This window comes from Hakea prostrata, chromosome 3 (assembly GCF_041222555.1).
Source record: "Hakea prostrata isolate BN-2017 chromosome 3, UWA_Hpros_2, whole genome shotgun sequence".
Classification (NCBI taxonomy): Eukaryota; Viridiplantae; Streptophyta; class Magnoliopsida; order Proteales; family Proteaceae; genus Hakea; species Hakea prostrata.
The window spans coordinates 53,391,656-53,418,583 of NC_142602.1; the positions used below are offsets into that span (position 1 = coordinate 53,391,656).

The 26,928-nt window shown below is 41.1% G+C and overlaps 1 protein-coding gene across 2 annotated transcripts; it reads left to right on the forward strand.

Annotated features, from left to right (window-relative positions):
- On the forward strand, positions 1–26,928 carry LOC149022475 (glucosamine inositolphosphorylceramide transferase 1-like). 2 transcript variants are annotated; one of them, XM_089150555.1, is made up of 4 exons: positions 1–562; positions 697–816; positions 24,775–24,942; positions 25,076–26,928. In XM_089150555.1, the coding sequence occupies exons 1-4, from the start codon at positions 248–250 to the stop codon at positions 26,762–26,764; spliced, it is 2,292 nt and encodes a 763-aa protein (XP_089006681.1). In that variant the 5' UTR covers positions 1–247; the 3' UTR covers positions 26,765–26,928. The 2 variants fall into 2 exon arrangements, with proteins under 2 accessions (XP_089006681.1, XP_089006680.1); XM_089150554.1 differs by having other exon boundaries at positions 2–562; positions 694–816.

Below are 26,928 nucleotides of genomic sequence, written 5' to 3' on the forward strand. Positions count from 1 at the left end.
GAAAAAAAAAAATATTATTCATTTATAACTTTTGAAGCGGCAGGGTAGTGACCGCTTTGTTCTTGTTGTTGGAGATAATAGAAAAAAATCGAACACTCGGAGACGTTTTGATCTAAAATGCTGATATTGTAGTGTTTTTGTTAATGGTTTTCTGGGAAAATGTATGTTTTGTCGACGTTGTTGATCATTTGTGATTGATTTGGTTAAGTTTATTATAGTTGGGTTGGTTGGTTCTGAGGTTTTTGCTATGGGTTCAAGCCCTGTAAGCGGTTGTAGCAGTATCAGCAGCAGCAGCACCACCAGTAGTAGTTGCTGCGATATGAGTCTCAAGTGTTGGTGTAGGTGGAGATGGGATCACTCTTTCCTTTCCAACACGTTTGCTTTCTTTGTTTTCTCTTTTTTTCTGTTCGGATTCGTCGCCACCTTCTTCGGGTGGCTTACTTTCTCCCCTTTTGAACGCCCTGCTCTCAATTCGCTTGGTTGTAACGAAGATAGTGAAGGATCATGGTCGATCGGCATTTTCTATGGAAACTCACCTTTATCTTTGAAACCCATTGAGTCCGTGAGTCCTCTCTATTTTTCTCTTTCCTGATATATATTTTTTTCATTGGGTTTTTGTTATTGTTTTCATCTGGGTTTGTTCGTACTCATTTGGGTGGCGGGTTGATTTGTTGAATCGGTAATTGGGAACAGAAGAATGTGTTTAAAGATGAGAATGCGGCTTGGCCTGTTGCAAATCCTGTTGTCACATGCGCTTCCTTGTCTGATGCTGGTTTTCCTAGCAATTTTGTGGCTGATCCTTTTCTCTATGTCCAGGTAATATTTAACTTGTGAATGTTCTGGTTTTATTGTTAATTCCACCCCACTTCTTGGGGTTTTACCTTTTTTTCATGTATGCTAATGGTACCCTGTAGTGTTTGAACTCATTAAGCTTCTGTTGTTTACTGCAACTACTTTTACAAATGAAGTCTTGGGTTGCCAATGTTTTCTCTTTTTCAAGTCATTCAGGAAGTTAAGGTTTATGTGATTCTTTTTCTAATTTTTTTGGGTTTGTTTTTATTTTTATTTCCCCCCCCCCCTGTTTTTCTAACCGGGGCTTGGAAGAATGCACTTCCTGATGAGTAGCAAAATTTTCACAATTTCACCCCTTGTAAGGTTTATTTATTTGTTGTCTGGTTTTATGTCCAGAGTGACTGTCGTAACCAATCTCTCCATATGGAATGCCAAACAGATGAGAAGAAATAGTGTCTAGAAGTTCCATATGCAATTCGTGGTCCAAATATATTTTGATCCGAATTTTGGATAAGTAAAAATGTTTGGTTTTGGTTCTGGAAGGTCAAACATAGTTCTTGTGGTGATGCTTCTGGACTTATCCAAAAGGAAAACAAAGAGAATTTCTATGTATATAGGGTTGACAGAATACTGGAATAACTATCTGGTATAAATATTGGTCACTGTTATCCCTCAAATCCATGAAAAGCTTAACAGAGTAGCTTTCTTCAACAGCTACACAGATATGTCCCAACTAAATTGGGTCAACAACGTATTAAAAGGGTGAACTCAGTGCTGAAGGCTTCTCAAAAGCAGAATCCCAAGGGAAAGAAGGGGGGGGGGGGTAATTTTTGTACGCTGCCTTACCCCAACAATATTTGCTGAGAGGCTGTTTCTTATACCTTGACCTTAGGCTACAACTGTGGCCACCAGCCACTGTGCCAAGGCAAGAACTGCATGCAGTCTTGGACACACTAGCTGGGATTGGTTACAGAGATTCATTCCCTCCAATCAGTTCTATTCCACATGTTGTACTTGAAACAAGGCCTAAACCATGCATTTCTTTTTTTCACCACTTCCACTGTGTTCATTTTATGCCTTCCCTGAGTTCTTTTAGTACCTTTTGTTTCTATTAGGTCACTCCTCTGAATTGGAGAATCACAACATCTCTGTTGAACATGGCCACACCACCTCATACAACTTGATTGTAACTTATCTTAAATCAGGACAACTTCCACACTCGCTTTAATATGACCATCTTTATTTTATCCATAATGATTTTACAACTCATCTATCTTAATATCTTCTTCTTTGCTAACCTTGGCTTATCTATGTGTTGCTTCTTGATCTCCTATCATTATGTGCCACACATCTTAGCTGGTTTTATGATTGTCCTATAAAATTGTCATTTAAATTTTAAAGGAATCTGACGATCACATAACACTCCAAATGCACCTCTCCACTTCATTCATTCTAGTTTAATTATCTCTTAGACATCATCTTCCTTAGAGTTTTTTTCATGGCGCCCACTTAAGTTGGGCTTAAACTCTTGATTGTCCACTTAAGTGGGAAAGATTCCAAAACTACCCACAATTCACTTTTTTCAAAATTTCAAGTTACTCATGGTTGACTTTTCTATTAACTTTAAAATTTAAATGATTGTTTTCCCCACAGGGTGAAGGGAAATTTTGTATTTTTACAAAATCTCACTTAATTTTTTCAAATTCACAAAAAAACTCCCTGGTTCACTCACTTCACCCTTCCCCTTGCCGGTGATCACTGTGGCAACCACCACCCTCTCCCCTTGTTGGAAAAGAGCAAACGAGACGCACCACGTTCAGAGTTCAGTGTGTATTTGTATTGCTGCTGCTAACAGGCACTCGCAGTAGTAACCTTAACCTCCGTTTGTGCCGTTTCAGAAGCTTTATACGAGAGTCTCTACCACCATTAGATCATCATCTCTTACTTGTCAGGCATGACAAAAGCCGAAATCACTGGAACTCATTGTTCCTTCTAGGGAAACTTCATTCCTTGCATGTGATGTCTTCTAAGTTTGCGGCCTATATAAGCCACAACAGCTACAAAGGAAACTTCGGCAGCAATAGAATGTGAAGCATAAGCCATACCCAACAGTTCCAAACTTCCCCTTTTTTATTTTTATTTTGTTCATGCCTTAAATGATCTTGTATTGCCTTAAATTAATATATGTTTAGCCTAAGACTATGATCTATGATTGTGTTTTGTTAAATTTATTTTTTTATTATTTGCTACCATTTTTTCATTTTTTTGATTTTAATAATTATTTTCTAAATTATGAATTTTTATTTTATGTATATATGATATATGGGCTTCAACTTAATATATGTGAGACACCATGACTTGATCTAGTTGGTCATTTTTATTTTGTTGGCTTGTTGTATATGTAACCATTTTATCAAACAATTCATGTATGTTGATGATTCTATGCTTGTATGCAATACAGTTTGTACTTATCGGAACGAGTCATTTATTAGTGTACTTGAATGATAGATTTTCAATGATTTTTTTGGGGGCAAAATTATAGTTCCATTGTGTTTATTATGCTTTAAATAGGTAGGAGGCAAGAAATCAGATGAAATGGACGTCATATAAGGCCCGAAATCTAGGGTTGAAATTTCAAAAAAAAAAATCATATGTTTTGACCGAAATTTCAGTCAAAACCTAAAATTTTCAGCCTTTTCTTGGGTCAAAATCCTGGTTTTGACCGAAATTTTTTCCTTCCTCCACCTTATCTGTTGGTCTGATATTTGTTCCTCTAAATCTGAGGGGGGCCTAGGTATTTGCTGAATCCAAGATGTCAACATTGCTTGTCTTCTGAAACTCATTTGGAAGATGCATGCAAGCATGACTCCATCTGGTTTAATGGGGTATACTCCTTCTGGCTTGACCATTGGCATCCGATGGGCATTCTCTTCATCCTCCGTGACCCCACTTTGTTTATGAGGCCCGGATTCCCATATCTGCCCCCTCTCCACTTTTATCACTGACGACTCTTGGTCTCCCATGCCTCACCCAAGTCTCAACCCAAATTTGGCCTTGCCTCCCCCTTACCATTTGGACCCCCTCCCCCTTTAAATCTTTTACTACCTCATCAGCTTGGAACCTTGGCCGCACCCCCTCCCTTGTCCCTCGGGCCCCTCTGGTTTGGTTCAAAGGTCACATTCCCCGCCACTACCTGACCCTCTGGAGAGCCCTTAACCTTGGCCTTTCCATATATTGTTTCCTCATTAGCTACCACATCCCTGCTAACCCTAATTTTATGCTTTATTGGATTGGTTTTGAGGACCTCGACCACTTGCTTTTAACTTGTCCTTTTGTCCACTCCCTCACTTCCATTTGGCCCCATTTAAGGCGCTCCTTGGGCTTCGCTCGAGATTGGTCTTGGATTTTGAGAACCTTCCTTGGCAATTCTATTTGTGACCGGGTTAATAAAATGGTCTCTAGTGCCACCCCCATCATTTGTGGTGGGAGCGTAACCTTAGGAGATGGACATCCAAATCTAGATCCTTGGAGTTGATATGGAACGCATCTGCTTTGATGTTTTTGCTAGGCTTCAATAGGTTCCCCACCCTAAGGAATAGGCTCATTGTTGTTAACTAAGGTCTGGTGCTTTTCTTCTAGCCCCCTCTTGTGAGATATTTGTTCCCCTCTCTCCTCCCCCCCCCCCGGGTATATTCTTTCCCCTTTCAAACTCTTTAATCTTACTTCTATTCATCCAAAAAAAAAAAAAAAAAAAAAAAAAAAGAGCATCATCATACTGAAAAACTTTAATAAAAGTAAAAATCTGAGTTTGTGTTTCATTATAAAAGCCTTTAAAAATATTAACAAATAGAGACCGATCCTTCAATAAGTGAACTGAAGTCAACCGGTAGTAGTCATCAACAAAACTAAAAAAGTAAGAAATTGCTGGACATGACATAGACCCCAAATGTCATACTGAACTAAATCAAGTAAGGATGAAATACGAGGACCACTCCTGGCTGGGGATGAAGAACTACCGTGTTTCCCAAGTCCACAAGTTTCACATTCCAGGCTCTTAAGGGACTGACAGTTAGGTACCAACATTTAGTTTTGAAAGAGAGGAGTGTCCAAGATGAAAATGCCACTGAAGAGAGGATACTTTTGTGGATACTGCCACAGCAACAGTCGACATTCTGATAAAGTCCAAGTAATATAAACTTGACTGAAGAAGCCCTCCACCGATCATCTTCCTAGTCTGTAGACCCTGAAACACATAGTATGAAGGAAAGAAAGTGATAGAGCAGTCAAGAGATTTGTTAAGCTGACTAACAGATAAGAGATTCAAGGGCAATTTAGGAATGAAAAGAACATAGGATGGGTTCATGGAAGGAGTGGGAGATACTGTCCCATGACCTGTCACCTGTGTAGATGGGTCTGGCGGCAAGTAAAGCTGGGGAACAATGATTAATTTTATTAAGAGAAGACAACAGGTCAGACTTACAATCACATGAAATGAGGCACCAGAGTTAATAGTTCAAGGGATAGAAGTGGAAGAAAACAAGGCAGAGTGATCCATGGGTGGTAAGGTTGCAGCGGAGGTGGAGGTTGTGTTGATTTCAAGTTACTGAAGACACTTAAGGAGATGTTTGCAGTCATCACAAGAAAAAAGCCCATGGGAAGAAGCTTCATAGGAAAATATTAAATTGGTTTTGTTATTGGCGATATCTGTGGTAGTAGTTCCAACTAACTCATGGGCCCATTCAGGTTTGATGTTTACCCCAACATGTGTCAATGGTATGATTAGATTTTTCCACAGTAAGTGCACTAACGTGCTGATTTATCAAGTAGTTGTCCGCTGGAACCCCACCAATAAAGCCAGTACCACGACCATGAAAGTGTGAAACTGACCAGAGTCTCTACTAGAATCCCCTCCATGAATAGCAATAAAGGCAAATGTATCCAGCTCATATATGTGGATGACATTATTGTGTATCACAATGATGCTACTTGGGTTAATGAAGTAAAAAAGTTCTCTACATCAACATTTTCAGATGAAAGATTTAGGTACACTTTAATACTTTCTTGGTATTTTAAGTTCTTTGCAGTAAAAAAGGAATTGATTTATCCCAAAGGAAAAATGCTCTTGATTTTTTCTCTGATACATGATTTCTTGCCGCCAAACCAGCCAACACTTCTTTGGAATTGAATCAATATCAGAAGCTTTGTCCTAGTGACAATGAGGATTTTAAAGACCCACATCAGTATAGATGGCTTGTTGGAAAACGTACTTCTCCTATCATCACTAGACCAGACATTTCCTTTGTTGTTGGCAGCATGCTTGTGCACTAACCCAAGAAATTCATTCGGGGTCTGTCAAGTTTGCGGTACCTAAAAGAAGCTCCAAGGGAAGTACTCATACATCACGCTCAGCAGAATATTGACAATGCAGAATACTTCGATGCTAATTGGGCAAGTGCTTATGGTGATAGACATTCTACTACAGGTTTGATGGACCCCTAGTGTCTCAGGTGTACACCCGAAAGAGTCAAAGGGGCCACAGGGTTCAGCTACTCCAGCAAAGGGTGGGGGGGGGGGGATCATGAGAGGTAGTGGATAGGTGGCACAAGCAAATGGGGGGGGGGGGCAGCCACATCCATGTAGTAAAGTACGGATCTGATATGAAGCTGGGAAAGTAGTCCAGGTGGCAAGAAGGGATTTGGGGGGGGGGGGGGGGAGGAGGCCTGCTACATTGAGAGTGTGAGGAGAGCAAGGTAGGTTTAAGATCGTAGGGGTTATTTGCAGGTGAGAGCTGCTGCTCTTGGGGTAGATTGTAGAAGAAGAGAGTTGATGAATCAACAAAGCAAACTTCAGTTTTGGGGCTGTTCCGAGTGTTGCTGTTATTCTATTTCAACTGAAGGTTAGTGAAGTTGCTCTGGTTCTGTTCATATTGTTACTCTGTTTTGCTGAATATTTGTGTGTTAAGCACTGACTGTGCGGTAAAGGTGTCAGTCATTGTTAAGCTAGAGTTAGAAGAAGTGCAGGGATAGGTAGTAGAGGTTCTGCTGGTTTGCTGGGAAAACCCAATCGAGGAGGAGCAAACGTTGGGAGTGGCTCTCCAACATGCGGAAGGCGAAGCCCTGGAGTGGCTTTTCCAGAAGAAATGGCTAGTTTTTGACTGAGCAAGCTTCAAGGAGGCTTTGAAAGTCAAATTCCGAATCGGGAAGGAGATGAATCAGGATTTGGCTTGGGGGCTGTTCTCATGCAAGAGGGGTACCCCGTTGCATATTGGAGTCAAGTGTTGTCTCCTCGAGCCCAAGCCAAGTCAGTGTATGAGAAGGAATTGGCAATCGTGTTAGCTGTTTGGAAGTGGCGTCATTATTTGCTTGGGAGACACTTCAAGGTGAGGACCGATCAAAGAAGTTTAAAGTTTCTATTGGACCAACCTATTGTGGCTGAGGATCAGCAAAAGTGGGTTACGAAACTTTTTGGTTATAACTTTGAGGTCATTTACTGACCCGGAAGCAAGAACAAGGTGGCTGATTTGCTGTCCAGGCAGTCAGGTGGTGAGGTACAGCTGTCCTTCGTATCAGCAGCAGTGTGGCAAGGAAGTGAGGGGCTGGATGAAGAGATGCAGGCTTCAGACTGTTAGAAGAAGGTGGTCCAGGCTCTACTTAAGGGCTCTCAAGAATTCCCAAATTATCAGCTCTGACATGGGACTCTATTTTACAAAGACAGGCTCGTTATACCAGAGAACTCACAGTTGATTCCAAAGTTGTTACCTGAGTTTTACTTGACCCCTTTTGGTGGTCACTCAGGGTTCCTTCAGACTTACAAACGACTCATAGGAGTGGTGTATTAGGAAGGATGAAGCTGCAATTCGAGATTTTGTGGCCAGTTGTGAGATGTGCCAGTGCAGCAAACATCAGTCCATGAAACTAGCTGGTCTCCTACAATCCGGACCGTATTTGGGAAATATCAGTATGGATTTCATTGGGGATTTACCAAGAACCAAAAGGGGAGACACGGTGTTGGTGGTGGTGGTCGTCTTTCCAATTATGGGCATTTCCTCTCTGACTCATCCATATACAGAAAAGGATGTATCAGAACTTTTCACCAAGGAGATCATCCGGCTGCATGGGTTTCCCAAGTCCATTTTCTTGGATAAGGATCGAGTCTTCATGAGCAACTTTTGGATGGAGCTATTTCGGTTATCTGGCACTCATTTAAAATTTAGCAGCGCATATCACCCACAGACTAATGGACAAACAGAAGTGATGAATCACTGATCGGAAATATATTTGCGGTGTTTTTGAGCTTGACAGCCAAGGGACTAGACGAATTGTCTTCATTGGGTAGAGTATTGGTATAACACCACCTACCATTCCAATACCAAGATGACTCCATTTCAGGTGGTGTATGGTAGGGAACCACCATTACTAATCTAGTCCGATAGGAGCCCCTCCAAAGCTGATGAAGGTGATAAGGAAGAGAGTTTTTTTCATGGCGCCCGCTTAAGTTGGGCCTAAATTCTTGATTGCCCACTTTAGTGGGAAAAATTCCAAACTGCCCACAATTCACTTTTTTCATAATTCCATGTTACCCATGGTTAACTTATCTATTGACTTTGAAATTGAAATGACCATTTTACCCATGGGGTGAAGGGAAATATAAGTTTGTATTTTACAGAACCTCACTTAATTTTTTTCAAATTTACAAGAAAACTTTTTCTTGGTTCACTCGGTTAATCACCCCTCCCCTTGCCAGAGATCACTGTCGGCAAACACCACCCCCTCACCTTGCTGGAAAAGAGCAAATAAGACTAACATCAAGCTCTTCACCTTCCTAAGTCATTGGCCAAACCCACCACTCCTTTTATGTAGTCACCATTTCCTGCCAAAATGTAACATAGGCTCTGCTTGGTGACATGCTAGGTTTATTCAAAGCAGTGCTCATGGTGATGGTTTTAACAGTGTTAGAAAATAAGCTTTAAACAATCAAAATAACAGTTGAACTTGAACAGAGAAAAGAGAGAAGAAGAAGAAGAGAAGAGAGATGAAGAACCAGTAGAAAAGACCTGTGATTCTTAGCTAAAGAGTCTAGAATCACAGAGCACTTTTATTTATAGCTTCTAATGAATCTAATACAACTTGAGAGACAAGTAATTGTCCTCTAGAAGAAGGAAACAAAATATTACAGCTTTAGTAACTTCCTGACTCCTAAAATAGAAAGTTCTGAAAATAGAAACTATGCTTTCTAAAAACTCCCAAAACTTATGTAGCAAGATTCCCACATTAGAAATAGAAAATATAATCAAAACAATAGCATAATACTGTTCACGTGAACAGTAAAAGCTGTTTTTACTGTTCATGTGAACAGTAAAATCACAAATTTATGTATACTTCAACACTCCCCCTCAAGCTGGAGCATACAAATCTCCCATGCCCAGCTTGCAACAGATAGACCGAAAACTTGGTCTGAATAGAGCTTTGGTGAACAAATCAGCTAGTTGGTCAGTAGAGCTCACAAAAGGAGTTGCTATAAGCTTCTTCTTCACTGCATCACGCACAAAGTGACAATCTACCTCTATATGCTTCGTTCTCTCATGGAACATTGGATTACTAGCAATGTAAGTGGCTGCCTGATTATCACAAAACATTTTCATAGGGGTAGAAACTGGAAATCCTATTTCCTCTAACAATGAACGAAGCCACATCAATTCACCAGCGGTGTGGGCCATAGCCCTATACTCAGCTTCAGCACTAGATCGAGCAATGGTGGATTGTTTCTTACTCTTCCAAGTCACAAGATTTCCACCAAGAAAGTACAATAACCTGTGGTTGACCGGCAATCAATAACGGATCCAGCCCACTCTGCATCAGAAAAGGCAACCAAGTCCATACTCTGATTTGGTCGATAGATGAGCCCTTTTCCGGGTGCACTCTTGAGGTACCGAAGCACTCTCATCGCTGCATCCCAATGAGCCTTCCTAGGAGACTGCATAAACTGACTCAACACACCAACAGAATAAGAAATAATAGGACGAGTAACAATAAGATAAATAAGTTTCCCAATAAGACTCCTGTAACGATGGACATCATCTAACAAGTCACCATCATCATGTCCTAACTTCAACTGAGGATCCATGGGAATGTCGCTCATGCCAGTCTCAGTCAAAAGATCTAACACATACTTTCTTTGTGACAAATTTACTCCTTTTTTATTGTGAATCACTTCAATCCCTAAGAAATATTGTAGATCACCTAAATCTTTGGTTTGGAAAGATTTTTGTAAGTGTGCCTTAACTGTATGGATTGCATCAACATCATTGCCTGAAAGGACAATATCATCAACATAAACTGCCATAATGACAACACAATCACCCTGCCGTCTAACAAACATAGAGTGATCAGAATAACATTGTACAAAACCAAAAGACTCCACAGTCTTGCTAAATTTCTCAAACCAAGCCCGTGGAGATTGTTTGAGTCCATAAATCGCTTTATGAAGCCTGCAAACACGAACACTATCCTCCCCCTGAGCAACATACCCTGGAGGTTGCTCCATGTAAACTTCTTTATGAAGATCACCATATAAGAATGCATTTTTTATGTCAAGCTGAAAAAGAGTCCAATCATAATTCACAGCCAAAGATATCAAGACACGGACATAATTAAGTCTTGCCACGGAGAGAAAAGTCTCAAAATAATCTACACCATATGTTTGTGTATAGCCCTTAGCCACCAAGCGGGCCTTAAGCCTTTCAACCGTACCATCAAAATGGTACTTAATAGTATACACCCACCGACAGCGGACCACATCTTTCCCAGCAGGTAAGTTGACTAAAGACCATGTATGACGAGAATGTAAAGCATCCATTTCCACATCCATAGCGGCTTTCCAGCCAGGAATTTTAAGAGCTTCGGTATGATGGGTTGGAATATGAACGGTAGACATAGACAAAGCGAGGCAACGAAAGCTAGGAGGGAGATGAGAGGTAGAAACAAAATTGGAATCAGGATAAACAATGTTAGAGTGTAAAGTGCAAGTACGAGTACCTTTCCTTAAAGCAATTGGTAAGTCATCTGAGGGCAGAGTGGGATCTCCACTAGAAGAATCCGCCGGTGGAGAGGATGAAGAAGGAACATCTGTAGGGCCAGCTTTAGGCTCCACTAAAGGAGAGCCGCTAATATTTGTAGGAGGAACTCTACTATCCACAATATGTTCTGGCAACTTATGTCTTCGCTGATAAACTTGTAGAGGAACATTGCTAGTGGAAGGAACTAAAGAGGGAATAGGAGGAGTATCATCCAAAACACAGTTTTCAATAAACACAGATTAAATTAGATAATAAGGAGTGTCTTCAAAAAAGGTCACATCCGCACTTATAAATTGTTTGCGAAGAATCGGATCATAACAGCGAAAACCTTTTTGAGTGCGTGAGTACCCAAGAAAAATACACTTAATAGAACGGGGGGAAAGTTTATCCAAAGGATGTGGTATGTGAACAAAGCACAAACAACCAAAATTTTTGGGTGGAACTGAAAACGGTTCTCTATTGGGAAAAACAATTGAAAAAGGAGATTTTTCAGAAAGCAAAGGCATAGACATGCGGTTAATTAAATGACCAGCAGTCAAAATTGCATTACACCAATAACTTTTTGGAACATTCATCTGAATCAAAATAGCGCGTGCAACCTCCAAGAGGTGATGATTTTTGTGTTCAGCCACTCCATTTTGTTGGGGAGTGAATGAACAACTGGTTTGATGAATCATTCCAAGAGAATCACACAAGTTAGGTATTTCATGTTGCACATATTCTAAAGCATTAAAAATTTTAATAGGAAGAGAAAATTGAGTCCGAATTTCATGAATAAAACTTTTAAATGTAGTTAAGAACTCTGTCCGATCCTTTAAAAGATACAACCATGTAAGACGGGAGAAATCGTCCACAAAAGTAACAAAATATCGAAAACCATGCCTATTACTAATTCTACAAGGGCCCCAAATATCATAATAAACAAGAGAAAATAAGGACTCACTACGAGAGATAGAGCGTGGAGGATAGGTGGCACGATGATGCTTTCCTAACTCACACACTTCACAATTTAATCTAGACACTGATTTAAAAGAAGGAAATAAAATTTTTAATCTAGGTAAAGATAGATGGCCTAACGACAATGCCACTGGAGAGCATCTACACAATCATCAGAAAGAGCCGCAATAGGGGATAGTAGAGTCCGTTCCTTTCACACCCTCCACCAATCGTCTTCCTCGTGTGAAGGTCCTGGAAAACACAATAAGTGGGAGTAAAAGTCACAAAGCAGTTTAGTGCTTTAGTTAATTGACTAACAGATAATAAGTTAAAAGGAAAGTTAGCAACATGAAGTACGGATGATAAAGTAAGAGAAGGTGTAGGAGAAACACTTCCAGAGCCTAGAATAGGTGTGGAAGTCCCATTAGCTATGACAACAGAATTTTTAGTGGTAGATTTAGAAAAAGAGCTAAAAAGTGATGACTTACCAGTCATATGGTAAGAGGCCCCTGAATCGATGATCCAAGGGGTGGAGTAGAAGTGAGAAGTGTTGTGTTACCTGCATGAGAAAGTGTGGCAGCAGAAGTACTAGGGGATGTGGAAGCGCTAGTTTCAATATTTTGCAATCGGCGAAGGATTTGGCTTACATCATCTCTTAAAGTCTTAGACAAGTCCTCTGAAGAAGATCCAGAACCACTATCGTTGTTTGCTACAGTATCAGTACCACCATCAGAAACGACATGATTGGCAAGGTGCTTGGCCCACTCTGGTTTTCCATGTTTGGTCCAACAAGCTTCCACTAAGTGCCCTGTTTTACCGCAATGAGTACAAAGTCGAGATGTCTTATCAGACAGTTGAACACCACGACCTCCAGAAGACCTACTAACTCCCCCTAAACCACGATCACGTCCCCTTCCATAAGAGGTAGTTAAGGCTGAATTTTCTCCTTTAGAACTGTTTTTTGGAAAACTCCCTTCAGGCAAGGCAATACGTTGAAGTCTAGAATATGCTTCACTAAGATTAGGGACATGCTCACCAGCAAGAAGATGTCCTTTAACAGATTTCAGTTCAGGGTTCAATCCTGCAAGAAACTTAGACACAAAAAATTCATTCCGTTGGGCCTTAAGCTTCTCTATATTAGTGGTGAGAGGTTGAAAGACATTCAACTCCTCCATCATGCCTTTAAAGGAGTTGTAATAATCCTGCAGAGACTTGTCAGCTTGCTGAAATTGAAATAGCTTTTCATAAATACTAAAAATCCGAGTCATATTTTTAGCTTGGGAATAAGTCTCTTGCAAATCATCCCATATTCCCTTTGCAGTCTTATGGAACATAACATTCGCCGCAATATCAAGTTCCATACTATTCCACATCCAAATTTTGATGATTGCATCATCTTGGATCCAACTAAAATAAGATTTGTCAGTCTCAGCAGGAGGTTCATCCTCAATGAACTTAAGCTTACCTTTTGCAAGTATGTACACCCGAACCGCTTGTGACCACAACAAGTAATTAGAACTACCTTTGAGCTTGATAGATGTAATTTGAACGTTTACATGATGTTCTTGAGATCCTTTTGATTCAGCCGTACTCATGATTGAGTCACGTGTAAGTGAAGACATTAAATTGAGGTAGATATCACTCAAATCAGTTTTCCAAAACTTGAAGAAGAAAGAACACAAAAAAAAAAAATCTGCAACCTTAGGACGAATAGGAGAAAAAAAAGAGAGGTAACAAAGGTATTCAAGTTCTGGAACGTGTAAGAGTAAGGTAATAGGTAGAGAAGATCAATTCACATGAATATCTGATCTAATAGTCCATAATATAAGCATAATACTGTTCACGTGAACAGTAACGTGAACAGTAAAAGCTGTTTTTACTGTTCACGTGAACAGTAAAATCACAAATTTACGTATACTTCAACAAACAGTATTGGAATCCATGAAATATTGAAAGATTGTCTGTAAGAAAAACACCAAAAGCTTGTGAGAAATTCTGTTGGTCAAGGAGAGAAAAAGGAAGTGGAAAAGGTAGGTTGCATTTTGGAAAAAGTTCTGACAAGAATGGGAAATCTTGCTTGGGATGGTTGTAGGTTCGAGAACAGATGGAATGGGGTCTTATATAGGCCGCAAACTTGGAAGATATCACGTGCAGGGAATGAAGTTTCCCTAGAAGGAACAATGAATTCCAGTGATTTCGGCTTTTGTCTTGCCTGACAAGTAGGAGACAATGACGATCTAACGGTGGCAGAGACTCTAGTATAAAGCTTCTAAAACGGCCCAAACGGAGGTTAAGGTTACTACTGGGAGTGTCTGTTAGCAGCAGCAATACAAATACACACTGAACTCTGAACGTGGTGCGTCTCGGTTGCTCTTTTCCAGCAAGGGGAGAGGGTGGTGGTTGCCGCGGTGATCACCGGCAAGGGGAAGGGTGAAGTGAGTGAACCAGGGAGTTTTTTTGTGAATTTGAAAAAATTAAGTGAGATTTTGTAAAAATACAAAGTTACTCATGGTTGACTTTTCTATTAACTTTAAAATTTAAATGACCATTTTGCCCATGAGGTGAAGGGAAATATAACTTGGAATTTTGAAAAAAAGTGAATTGTGGGTAGTTTGAAATCTTTCCCACTTAAGGGGACAGTCAAGAATTTAAGCCCAACTTAAGTGGGCGCCATGAAAAAAACTCTAAGGAAGATGATGTCTAAGAGATAATGAATGAAGTGGAGAGGTGCATTTGGAGTGTTATGTGATTGTCAGATTCCTTTAGAACTTAAAGGACAATTTTATAGGACAATCATAAAACCAGCTAAGATGTGTGGCACATAATGGTAGGAGATCAAGAAGCAACACATAGATAAGCCAAGGTTAGCAAAGAAAAAGATATTGAGATAGATGAGTGGTAAAATCATTATGGATAAAATAAAGATGGTCATATTAGAGCGGGTGTGGAAGTTGTCCTGACTTAAGATAAGTTACAATCAAGTTGTCTGAGGTGGTGTGGCCATGTTCAACAGAGATGTTGTGATTCTCCAGTTCAGAGGAGTGACCTAATAGAAACAAATGGTACTAAAAGAACTCAGGGAAGGCATAAAACGAACACAGTGGAAGTGGTGAAAAAAAGAAATGCATGGTTTAGGCCTTGTTTCAAGTACGACATGCTGAATAGAACTGATTGGAGGGAATGAATCTCTGTAACCAATCCCAGTTAGTGTGTCCAATACTGCATGCAGTTCTTGCCTTGGCACAGTGGCTGGTGGCCACAGTTGTAGCCTAAGGTCAAGGTGTAAGAAACAGCCTCTCAGCAAATATTGTTGTCTGTCATCTCCTTCTCTCTCTCTCTCACACACACATTCTCACTCTCTCCCCCCTCTTCTCCTGCTGCTTCTCTTCCTCCCCCCCCCCCCCCTTCATCTGATTCTCTTTCCCTTTCGCTGCTTTGATTGAAGGTGTGGAGTTGGACTTTTAAGGGTGGCCGTCATTCTCTGTCTTTGCTTCTCCTATAGTTCTTAGCAATGATTATGATGCCTGCCTCCTGCAGTTCTTGTAGCTTGTCGCTGTTGGCCCTGATTGTTCCTTCTTAAAGGCCTCAAAGCGATGAACCCACAGGTTGTGAAGTCAACATCCTGTTGCCCTCTCTGCTAGTTTAGCTTGGCCTACTGGTGATGTAACCCAGGTCTGGGTTAGCCTTCCAGGATCCTCTCAATTAGAACCAGCAGCAAAGTAGGGTTTAAACCCTTTGCTGTTTAGGTTGAAACCTCAGTGGACAGCAGCTGTTTTTACTCAAAACACTGTGCGGATGAGGCTAACTCCTTGTACTCAGTTTCAGATCTGGGAATGGGTTTAGGTTTTAGGTGTAAGGGGGTTTAGGGCTTGGGAGGGGTGATACCATGGTTTGGCTGCTGCTGTTTTGGAATTCTAGAGCTGAATATATAAATTAGGGCTTAAAGAATGCTGCTGTAGAGTTTTAATTGGGCTTGGGAAGGGGCTGTTGTTAGCTGTTTTATAGTTTCAGGTTGAGTCTAATAGGTTTAGGTCAGTTCTAGATGGATTAGGTTGTGTTTGAAGAGTCCTAAAGGTTTGGGATTCTTAGATTTGATTGGGACTGAGATTGGGTGTTGGAGAAGGGGTGGGGATGCTAATCCTAAATAGGTTTAGTGTTTGGTTGAGGGTCTTGGGAGTTATGAGAGTTTCAATGGGACGAGGGTTAGGGTTAGACTAGGGTTTTGGTTGGTCCGATTAGGTTGAAACTGGGAGGGAAGGTCACTAGGGTTAGAGAAATGATGTTCCTGAAGTTCGGGACAAATCTAACGGTTAGATTGCCATAGATCTGACCTGGAATTTTTGGTTTGAAAAAAATCCAAAATTTTCAGAAAAAATCCAGAAAATTATAAAAGGGGTGATAAGGGCATTAGGATTATGGTTTTAGGGTTTGAGAAGGTGGCTAAGGGTAGCGAAGGGGCTGGGGTTGTACTTGATGGGGAAGAATGACACTTTAAGGCTGCTGGAATTTCAAAAGTTCTTGGACTCCCACAAGCTTGAAGAAGATGAAAAATAATTGCAGAAAACTCTCAAATTCCGCCGTTGCCCGCCCCAGAAGACCACAACTCCATCCCTCAAATCAGATTTTTTATTCAATTCAACGTACCTAATAACGGGGGAGGGAGGGCTTTATAGCCTTACAACTTAAGCAATTTGACTAGGACTTGAACTGGGAACGTTATCAAAAATGGTTCCCTTACAGATGACTCAACTACTTAATAATAAAAAGACTGTTACCTAATTGGACTCTTAAGACATCTTGAAGGAATCAGATAACTAACTCTGAGAATCAACTAATAATAATAACAAAAGGACTCTTACCTAATTGGACTCTTACTTTTGCAGTCATGTTGAAGGAATCAAATTACTAACTCTAAGGAGTCCTTGTAAGTTGGACTCTGATAGACCTCTTATCTCACGAGTCTATACTCGCAGGCAGGGCAAGAGAAATCCAAGATCTACTGCACAGCAGCCAAGAATGGAAGGAATCAGTTGAGAAATATAGACTGCCTTATAGGAATAAATTTGGGGTGATTCTGTTGAGATACAGACTGCCTTATAGAAATGGATTTGGAGTGATTCTATTGAGGGATATTATAGGTAAGTATTTACTATTAGTAAGAGAAGGGAGAGTAGGTTAAGCAAGCTTTTGGAGTTATCAGGAAAGTAAGGGAGAGGGCTATTGCTCTCGGGTAGTGTAGGTTCACCTACTGCTGGTAGTGTGTTCTGTTCTAGTTCAGTATTTAATAAAAAGTCCATTATTACTACTACTTTTGTGTGTCATTCCACCATTGTTAATCTGCTATATTCGGGGTCTTATCAATTTGGTATTAGAGCCAAACGATGTCAGGGAAATGGTAAAAAGCAGAATGGAACAGAGGGTAGAAGAATTAAAAGTCATTGTTAAAGAGATTCAAGGTCAAGTAGGGGCCTTACCACATCAGATAGAAAAAGGGGAAAAGGCCAATGACGAATTCAGAGAAGAATTGAGGTTTATGTTCTTAAAAGGGAAATCAGTCGATTCTCAAACAGCAGAGATGACTGAGATCGAAGGAACACCCTATCACGGTGAGAGAATGGGTGAAACAGAAAAATCGAAAGAATTCTTTCCTAGGCAACTTGAAATGCCGATTTTTCTGGGAGATGACTGCGAGAGCAGAAAGGTATTTCGACTTGTACAAATTGAGCAATGGAGCGAATCTTCAAACCGCCACCTTGTGCTTTGAAGGAACAGCGTTGTGGTGGATTCGTTTTTGCGAGTTGCACCAACCGTTACTATCATGGAGGAGATTGAAAGAGGCGTTGATCCAGCATTTTAGTTCTGGGCAACTGAAGACTTCTCAAGAGGCATTGATCACCCACAAGCAGGTTGGGTCGTTTGCAGCTTACAGAGACGGGTTTGAGTCTCTTACGACGGCTACCGGAGCTGTAGACGAAGAATGGCTGAAAGGTGTGTTCTTGGCTGGGTTAAATGAGGACGTGAGAGATGAGGTTCAATTATTTGGACCCACTAATTTGGGCCAAATAATGGATCTGGCCCAAGCAGTAGAGGCAAAGAATTGGGCTGGAAAACTTAAGAAATCTTATTGGGCCCAGCCCACTCAAATAGTCCAAAACTCAAATCAACGTTATATTAACTTGGGCCCACCCAACACCAATTATAAAGGAACCGGCATGGGTCAAGGAACCACTACGACTCAAGGGACCGGAATGAACTAGGGACTCAACATTCCGGCTTGACCAACCCAGAAGTTCGAACCTTCTTCTTCTTCCTCTCAGACTCGATCTGCAACTCCTATGGCGACAGGAAGCTTCGGACGATCGCGGTGGCTGTCCCAGGAAGAAATTAAAGAAAAAATGGACAAGGAGTATGCTTTTGGTGCGACGCTCCGTATACCAAAGGCCATCGATGTCCCCTAAAGCAACTAAGGTTACTGCTACTACAAGATGACGATGAACCAGATATTGTAGCGACGGTAGGAGTGAACAACGGTGAAAGTGGAGCAGTCGAAATAGAACCTGTGCTTGAGATGGAACTTTCGCATACTTCTCTGGTAGAAATCGAATCCCCACATACTTTGAAAGTGACAAGGCAGATCCACGGCTACGACGTCATTGTTCTGATTGATTGTGGCGCAACGCACAATTTCGTTGCTCATGAGTTGGTGGAGCCTTTGGGATAGGAGGTACAAAAAACAAATTTTCAGGTAGCCTTGGGGGATGGCATGATTAACAAAGGGACTGGAGTTTGTTGACAGGTTCCAATTCACTTGGGCGGTGAGACCTTTGTACAAAATTTTTACCCCTTCAATTTGGGTAGTATTGACATAATCTTGGGTGTAGAATGGTTGTAGACACTAGGTGAGGTAAGAAGTAATTGGCATTTGAGAACCATGAGTTTTGAGTGGCATGGACGACCCGTAAAACTGTGTGGGGATCCGACTTTACTGAGACTGGAAACAACATTGAAAAGGGTGTTACAGTTCGTCTGGGCAGGTGGTGATGGATACTGGCTACAACCTCAATGCCCGAAATGCAAAGATAAGGAAAGACAAAAGAGTGTGGCTGTATTGAACTTATTAAAAGAATTCACACAACTGTTCGAGGAACCAACGGGGTTGCCGCCAAGGAGGAAACAGGACCATAGGATACGGCTAGCCGAGGGAAGTACACTGTCTAATATTCGGCCCTATTGTTACCCACACTCTTAAAAGAACGAGGTCGAAAGGTTAGTACATGAAATGTTAACTGCAGGATTGATATGGCCTAGTGTGAGTCCTTACTCCAGTCCGGTATTTCTGGTTCGGAAGAAGGATGGAGGATGGAGATTTTGCGTGGATTATCATGCCTTAAATAAACTTAGGTTCCTGACAAGTTCTCTATTCCCGTAATTGATGAACTGTGGATGAGTTAGGAGGGGCCACAATGTTCATCGAACTTGATTTGAAAGCAGGCTACCACCAGATCATAATGGAGGAAGATGATGAGGAAAAGACGGCTTTTTGTACCCATAACGGGCATTACGAATTCCTTGGGATGCCATTTGGGCTCTCAAATGCTTCGGCCACGTTCCAATCACCTATGAACGAGGTATTTCGTGAGCATTTGCAAAGATTTATTTTGGTGTTCTTTGACGATTTTTTGGTGTATAGTAGGACCATGGAGGAACATGTGGGTCATTTACGAACCACCTTTACACTACTAACGCAGCACAACCTCGTCGTAAACTGAAAAAAAATGCATGTTTGGGGTTGCTACACTGGAGTATTTAGGGCACATCATCTCTAAAGACGGAGTAGCAGCGGATCTATGGGAAATTCAAGTATATGGAGGAGTGGCTTCAGCCACAGAATCTTAAAGCCCTAAGAGGGTTTTTAGGGTTAACCGGGTATTACAGCAGATTTGTCAAAGATTATGGCAAGATTGATGCTCCGCTCACTAACTTATTGAAGAAAGATGCATTTCACTGGAGTGACGAAGCAACAATGGCGTTTAACGCCCTGAAGACAGCCATGACGACCGTCCCTGTGTTAGTTATGCCCGATTTCGCAAAGGAGTTTTGGGTGGAGATTGATGCTTCAAGATTTGGGTTAGGTGTAGTTTTGATGCAAGAAGGCCATCCAATTGCTTGCTGGAGCCAGGTGTTGTCACCTCGAGCACAAACCAAATCCGTATATGAAAAAGAACTAATGGCAATAGTGCTTGCTATCCAGAAATGGCGTCACTACTTGATGGGGAGACATTTCAAAGTACGAACTAATAAAAAAGTCTGAAATATTTGTTGGATCAGCGTATTGTGGCTATCGATCAACAGAAGTGGGTCATGAGGCTGTTGGGGTTTGATTTTGAGATTCTGTATTGTCCAAGTAGCGAGAACAAAGGCGCCGACACTCTCTCACGACAGTCAGAGGGAGATATGCAGTTTTTCTCTGACAGCAGCAATCTGATAGGAAAGTGAGGGTTTAGACGCTGAAGTACATGCCTCAAACATGCCTCAGACCATCACCAGAAGATTATTCAAGCCTTGATGAAGGGATCCCAAGACTACCCCAGCTATCAGCGTAAACAAGGAACATTACTATATAAAAACAGGTTAGTCATCCCCGAAGGATCCCCATTAATTCCCAAATTACTGTCGGAGTATCATTCTACCCATTTGGTGGGCATTCAGGGTTTTTCAGGACCTATAAGCGATTGGCGGCTGTGGTGTACTGGGTAGGAATGAAGGCTGTTGCGAATTTGTGGCTAGTTGTGATGCTTGTTAGCGCAGTAAATATCTAGCTATGAAGCCCGCTGGTCTCCTTCAACCGCTGCCAATTCCGGAATGCATTTGGGAGGATATTAGTATGGATTTTATTGGAGGGTTACCCAAGACTAGAGGCAGGGATAAACTGCTGGTAGTAGTTGATTGTCTCTCAAAATACGCTCATTTCCTTGCTCTTTCGCACCCTTACTCCGCGAAGGATGTGGTTGTCTCATTCAGTAAGGAAGTTATCCGGTTGCATGGATTTTCGCGATCCATTGTTTTTGATCAAGATCGTGTTTTTCTTTGTAACTTTTGGATGGAGCTATTAAAATTAGCGGGCACCCACCTGAAGTATGGTAGTGCCTACCATTCTCAAATGGATGGCCAAACAGAGGTGGTAAATCGCAACCTTGAAGTTTACTTACGCTGTTTCTGCGCTCGCCAACCGAAGGATTGGATTAATTGGCTACCGTGGGCGGAGTATTGGTACAACATGACATTTCATTCGGCCACTAAAATGACTCCATTCCAGATTGTGTATGGCCATGATCCACCTTCTCTTTTGCGATGGGAGGATGGCCGGTCCAAGGTCGATGATGTTGATGTGTTCCTTCGTGAGCGAAATTGTGTACTAGGTGTTCTCAAATCTAACATCTGGGTGGCCCAAGATTGGATGCGAGCTTCAGCAGATCCCCATCACTGGGAGGTGCATTATCAAGTTGGGGATTAGGTTTTCCTTAAGCTTATCATTTTATCATTTTTAGAAACTTGCCAAGCGACCAAATGAAAAACTTAGTCATTGTTTTTACGGGCCATACCAAATCATGGAGCAAGTGGGACCAGCTGCCTATCGTTTACGATTACCGGATGAGTCTCGAATCCACCTTGTGTTTCATGTTTCGCAGTTGAAACCAGCAGTTGTACAACACATTGCTTCACAACCCCTTTCCTCATGTTTGCGAGAGAACGGCGAGTTGCAACTCACACCAGAAAACTTAGTCCACATTCGCTTCTCTGTTCAAGGGGTGTTGGAAGTTTTGATTTAGTGGAAAGGGCTTCCCCCTTGAGAGAGTACGTGGGAAGATTTTGATGAGATGCAGTACCACTTTCCAGATTTTCACCTTGAGGACAAGGTGAAACTATTGGAGGGGAGTATTAATAGACCTCTTATCTCACGAGTCTATACTCGCAAGGCGGGCAAGAGAGATCCAAGATCTGCTGCACAACAGCCAAGAATGGAAGCAAACAGTTGAGAAATATAGACTGCCTCAATTTGTTAAGTACCCGAATATAGTAGCTTAACAATGGTGCCAGTCACCCCCACAACACACTATTGCCCCTCAGCCTACGGCTGCCCAAACACTCACATAAATAATCCTTAACTCCTCCTAACATCTTACCTCCTATTTATAACCCCTAATCAACCCTAATTCTCTCTCTCTCTCCTCAATGTAGCCTAATACTATGATCCCAGAAATGGATTTGGGGTGATTCTATTGAGGGATATTATAGGTAAGTATTTACTATTAGTAAGAGAAGGGAGAGTAGGTTAAGCAGGCTTTTGGAGTTATCAGGGAAGTAAGGGAGAGGGCTATTGCTCTTAGGTAGTGTAGGTCCTACTGCTGGTAGTGTGTTCTGTTCTAGTTCAATATTTAATAAAAGTCCATTATTAATTTTCTGTATTTGGGGTCTTATCAGACTCTAACTTAAAGTCTTACATGGTATGGGACTTTGTCATAGTTCACAAAACACTAACCCAAATAATAATAAATAAATAAATAAAGATAGATCCATGACCCTTGGATCGAGGGGATTCCAACCATACCCTTCTTAAGCCCCAAAAGGGCTGGAAAAATGATCCTAGGGCATTTAGCCAACTTTGGATTGGGCCTTTTGGGTTTGGTTTTTGGTACCAATTATAGGGAGAAGAGGGGGGGGGGGCTCAACCTTGTTCACCTCAACTGGCCTTGGGTTTTGGTCCATTTGCCTATTATTGTGGTTCTAGTTTCTTGTGAGGCTTCTAAGATAAGGAATGATCATATTGGAGCTGGCCTAGGAGTAGCTTTGATAAGTGATAAGTTTTGAGAAAGTCATTTGAGGTGGCACAGTGACGTTCAACGGAGGCTTGTAAATGCCTCTATACGAAGAAGTGATTTAATCCATGTTGAAAGAATTAGAAGAGCTAGGGGCAGACCTATGACCTTAAGAGAAGTGGTGAGAAAGGATATGCATAGCTTAGGCCTTATATCTAGTATGGCCTTAAACAAAGCCAATTGGAAGGCAAGAATCCATGTGGTCCACCCCATTTCATTGGGACTAGGTTTGTTGTAGTAGTTTCATGTAAGGCTTCGTGCCTTTCTTTCTTTCCTTTGGCTCGCTTTGTTTTCTTTCCCTTCCCCCTATTCCCATTTGGTTAATGAATTTATTGTTTCATCCCCCTCCCCATCCACCCAAAAAAAAAAAAAAACCTACGACCCCTTTGTATTCCTTTTTTTATTTGCCCTAGAGCCCCTTGAATCTTCTTCTTATTAGGGCTTTGCCTCTCTCTTACAAGCTCTGGAATTTTCACAGAACTGCAAGTTTTATCCTACTGTTGGTTATTGTGCGTCTGAGGTGTTCTGTACTGAACCCAAGCAGACTGATGATGTGTTTAAAAATGGTTATTTTTCCTTTGCTTGGTATGTAGATGATCTAGAGTATCGCCCTTGGCTTTGTGAGAAGATCTCCAGTTGTTGATAGTGGAGACCGGATGCAGGTTCCTTATGTTGTGGGGGTTTGCTTCAGGGGGTTTTGGGTGAAGGATTAATCATGTACCAATTAAAATTTAAAAAATAAAAATAAAAAGGCTAAGTAGATAATATGCTTGGTTTTGTGTTTGAAGGGGTTAATTGATTAGTAATTTTCAAATGTCCTTATTGTTTTCTGCTATTCCTGTTTGACCGTCAATGATCTTTAAATGTAAAATTCAAGCCTAGAACAGCTTTTCAGCAAAACCAGGGATAAGGCTACATATGCGATGATCCTTCGCAGCCCATACAACAGCAGGAACCTTGTGCACTTGGAACACCCTTTTTTATCTTAAACAAATCAAGCCCCATAGTGCATGGTAGAAACTCATCTGTTCAAGCCCTTCATGGTACATATAGTTGTCTAGCCTCATCAAATTTATTGATGGACCCTTTACTTTGAGAAGCTGCTCATTGGAATTTGTTGTATAGGTTGTTTACGAAATCTTTGGCTTGATTTTTTATTCTTGCCTCAATGGTTTTTAAAGACATTTAAACTGTGATTTCGTTTTAATTACTGAATTTCTTGTATCTTCTCCCATGCCCTTCTCTTTCTTTTTTAACCCCCCATGTTTTGTTCAATTTTTTCGTTGAGAGATTTAGAATTGACATGAATAACGTGTGCTTGAGTGTGTATGCATGCATTTCCCATGGTTTTTACCTTTAAAACTGACAAAATGAATGTTAATGAGACCATAGTTGCCATAGAATTTTGAAGAAATGTCTGTTAAAATTTTAGCTGATGTAAGTGAGTGGCTGGAAATACCACAGAAATGTTATTGGTCAAATCAACAGAAATGGAATTCACATATAGAGAAAGCTTTCTCGTGTGTTGTATCTTCCATGTTTTTCCTCTACCCTTTTCCATACATTCTGTTTTTCCCACATAGGCTCAGTAACTATTCCATTCCTAAGCAATTTTCGTTCATCAGGAACATGTTAGCTCTCAGACTGAAACTACAGCAAATCATATTTTGCTCAAATTCCTTGCTGTCCACCCTGACTTAAAAAAAAATGGAATGATGGGAAAAGAGTCCAGAATGGGACTAAGTTTGAAACAAATTGGCAAGGGTATTACTCCGTGTTTTTTTCTTGGCTTATCAGTCAAAAAGATCTATTTATGGATAGAAGGTTTTCTTAATAGAAAGAAAATAAGGAAAAAGAAATACTGAATTTCACTCTCAGTAAGCCTTTTTTCCTTTTCTACATTAACAAATTAGATGAAAAACTCATAAACTATTGCTTTTATTCTTCCTTATCATCAACCTTCCAGTCTTGTATCTTTACAGATGTGAAGTCTGTAATCTTATGAAAGGATCAGCTTAATGTATTTATATAAGTTCTTGTGTTTTTTCTGTACATTTCGTAACAGTTCTGTAACTTATCTGCCAATGTGACCAGGGGGACAATCTTTATCTGTTTTATGAGACCAAGAACTCTGTCACCTTGCAAGGAGACATTGGGGTTGCAAAAAGTATTGATAAAGGTGCATCATGGCAGCAATTGGGCATTGCTTTGGATGAGGATTGGCATCTCTCTTATCCGTATGTTTTCGGCTATCATGATCAAGTAAGATTATTTGTCTTAGTTGCCTGGCTCTTCTACAGTCAAACTCTCTCTCTTTCCCTCTCCTTTTTCCCCCCCTCCCTCTGTCTTTCTTCCAACTCTCGAGAACCTTAGCACTTAGATTTTGTATTGACAGATATACATGATGCCTGAGAGCAGTCAGAAAGGGGAACTCCGTCTCTATCGAGCAATTAACTTTCCTCTGCATTGGACGCTGGACAAGGTTATCATGAAGAGACCTCTGGTAGATGCTATTGTTGTAAACTATAATGGACATTACTGGCTTTTTGGATCAGATCACAGTGGTTTTGGTGCCAAGAAGAATGGGCAATTGGAAATTTGGTATGGTAGCTCACCTCTAGGTCCTTGGAAACCCCACAAGCAGAACCCTATTTACAACACAAACAAGAGCTTTGGTGCTCGGAATGGTGGCAGGCCATTTATATATGATGGAAATCTGTACCGCATTGGTCAAGATTGTGGTGAAACATATGGGCGGCGAGTGCGTGTATTCCAAGTGGAGATTCTTACTAAGGATGAATACAAGGAAGTTGAAGTTCCACTAGGCACAGAAGAGGCTAAGAAGGGTCGAAATGCTTGGAATGGTGCTCGTTACCATCACTTAGATGTGCAACAACTAAGCTCAGGAGAGTGGGTTGGTGTCATGGATGGTGATCGGGTTCCTTCTGGAGATTCTGTTCATAGATTAATCCTCGGTTATGTTGCATTTGCAACTGTGGTTATTCTCATCGTACTAGTCGGGGTGTTGTTGGGTGCCGTAAAGTGTATTTTGCCCCTCAGCTGGTGTCGACATAGTTCCGTGAAGAGAAGTGATTCCTTCTCTGCCTGGGAGTGGGAGCGCTCACATTTATTCTCGTCCAAGTTGAGGCGATTCTGTACTCGGGTGAACAGGACAATTACATTGGTCAGAGGCCGGATAAAGCCAAATACATGTGCTGGAAAATGTGTCCTCTTGCTAATATCTGTGATAGGGATGGTACTAATGTGCATTGGGGTTAAATACCTATATGGTGGCAATGGTGCAGAAGACTCTTACCCATATAAGGGTTCCTATTCACAGTTTACACTAGTAACAATGACTTATGATGCTCGTCTCTGGAATTTGAAAATGTACGTGAAACATTATTCAAGGTGTTCAGCAGTAAGAGAGATTGTCGTGGTGTGGAATAAAGGGCAACCTCCTGAGCTAAGTGACTTGGACTCTGTTGTGCCAGTCAGGATCAGAAGAGAGCAGCAGAACTCACTGAACAATCGATTCAGGGTTGATCCATTGATAAAAACACGTGCTGTTCTTGAGCTTGATGATGACATTATGATGACATGTGATGACATTGAACGAGGGTTCAGGGCGTGGCGGGAGAATCCTGATAGGATAGTTGGGTTCTACCCACGTCTTATCAATGGGAGTCCATTAAAGTACAGGGACGAGAAGTATGCCCGTACTCGCAGGGGTTATAACATGATATTGACAGGAGCTGCATTTATTGATAGCAAAGTAGCATTTGAGAGGTACTGGAGTGAAGAAGCAAAACCAGGGAGAGAGGTGGTAGATAAGTATTTCAACTGTGAAGATGTGCTTATGAATTTCTTGTATGCAAATGCAAGCTCATCAAGGACAGTGGAGTATGTGAAGCCAGCATGGGCAGTTGACACATCAAAGTTCTCTGGGGCGGCAATCAGCCGGAACACACAGATGCACTACCAAATAAGAAGCAACTGTGTTCTCAAGTTCTCAGAGATGTATGGGAGTCTGGCTAATCGGAAATGGGATTTTGGTGGTCGGAAAGATGGTTGGGATGTATAGAAGGATTCTAACAGAAGGTGTTGCACCTCACTTTATTTTATAGCCATTTTTGTTCTATATTCCTTTTCTTCTAATTTTGCCATCATTTTCTTATCCCTTTTTGAAACTTTTTTCCCTTAACCTTGCCTTCTTGGTCAATCCTGGTGTTTGGGTTCAATTTGCAT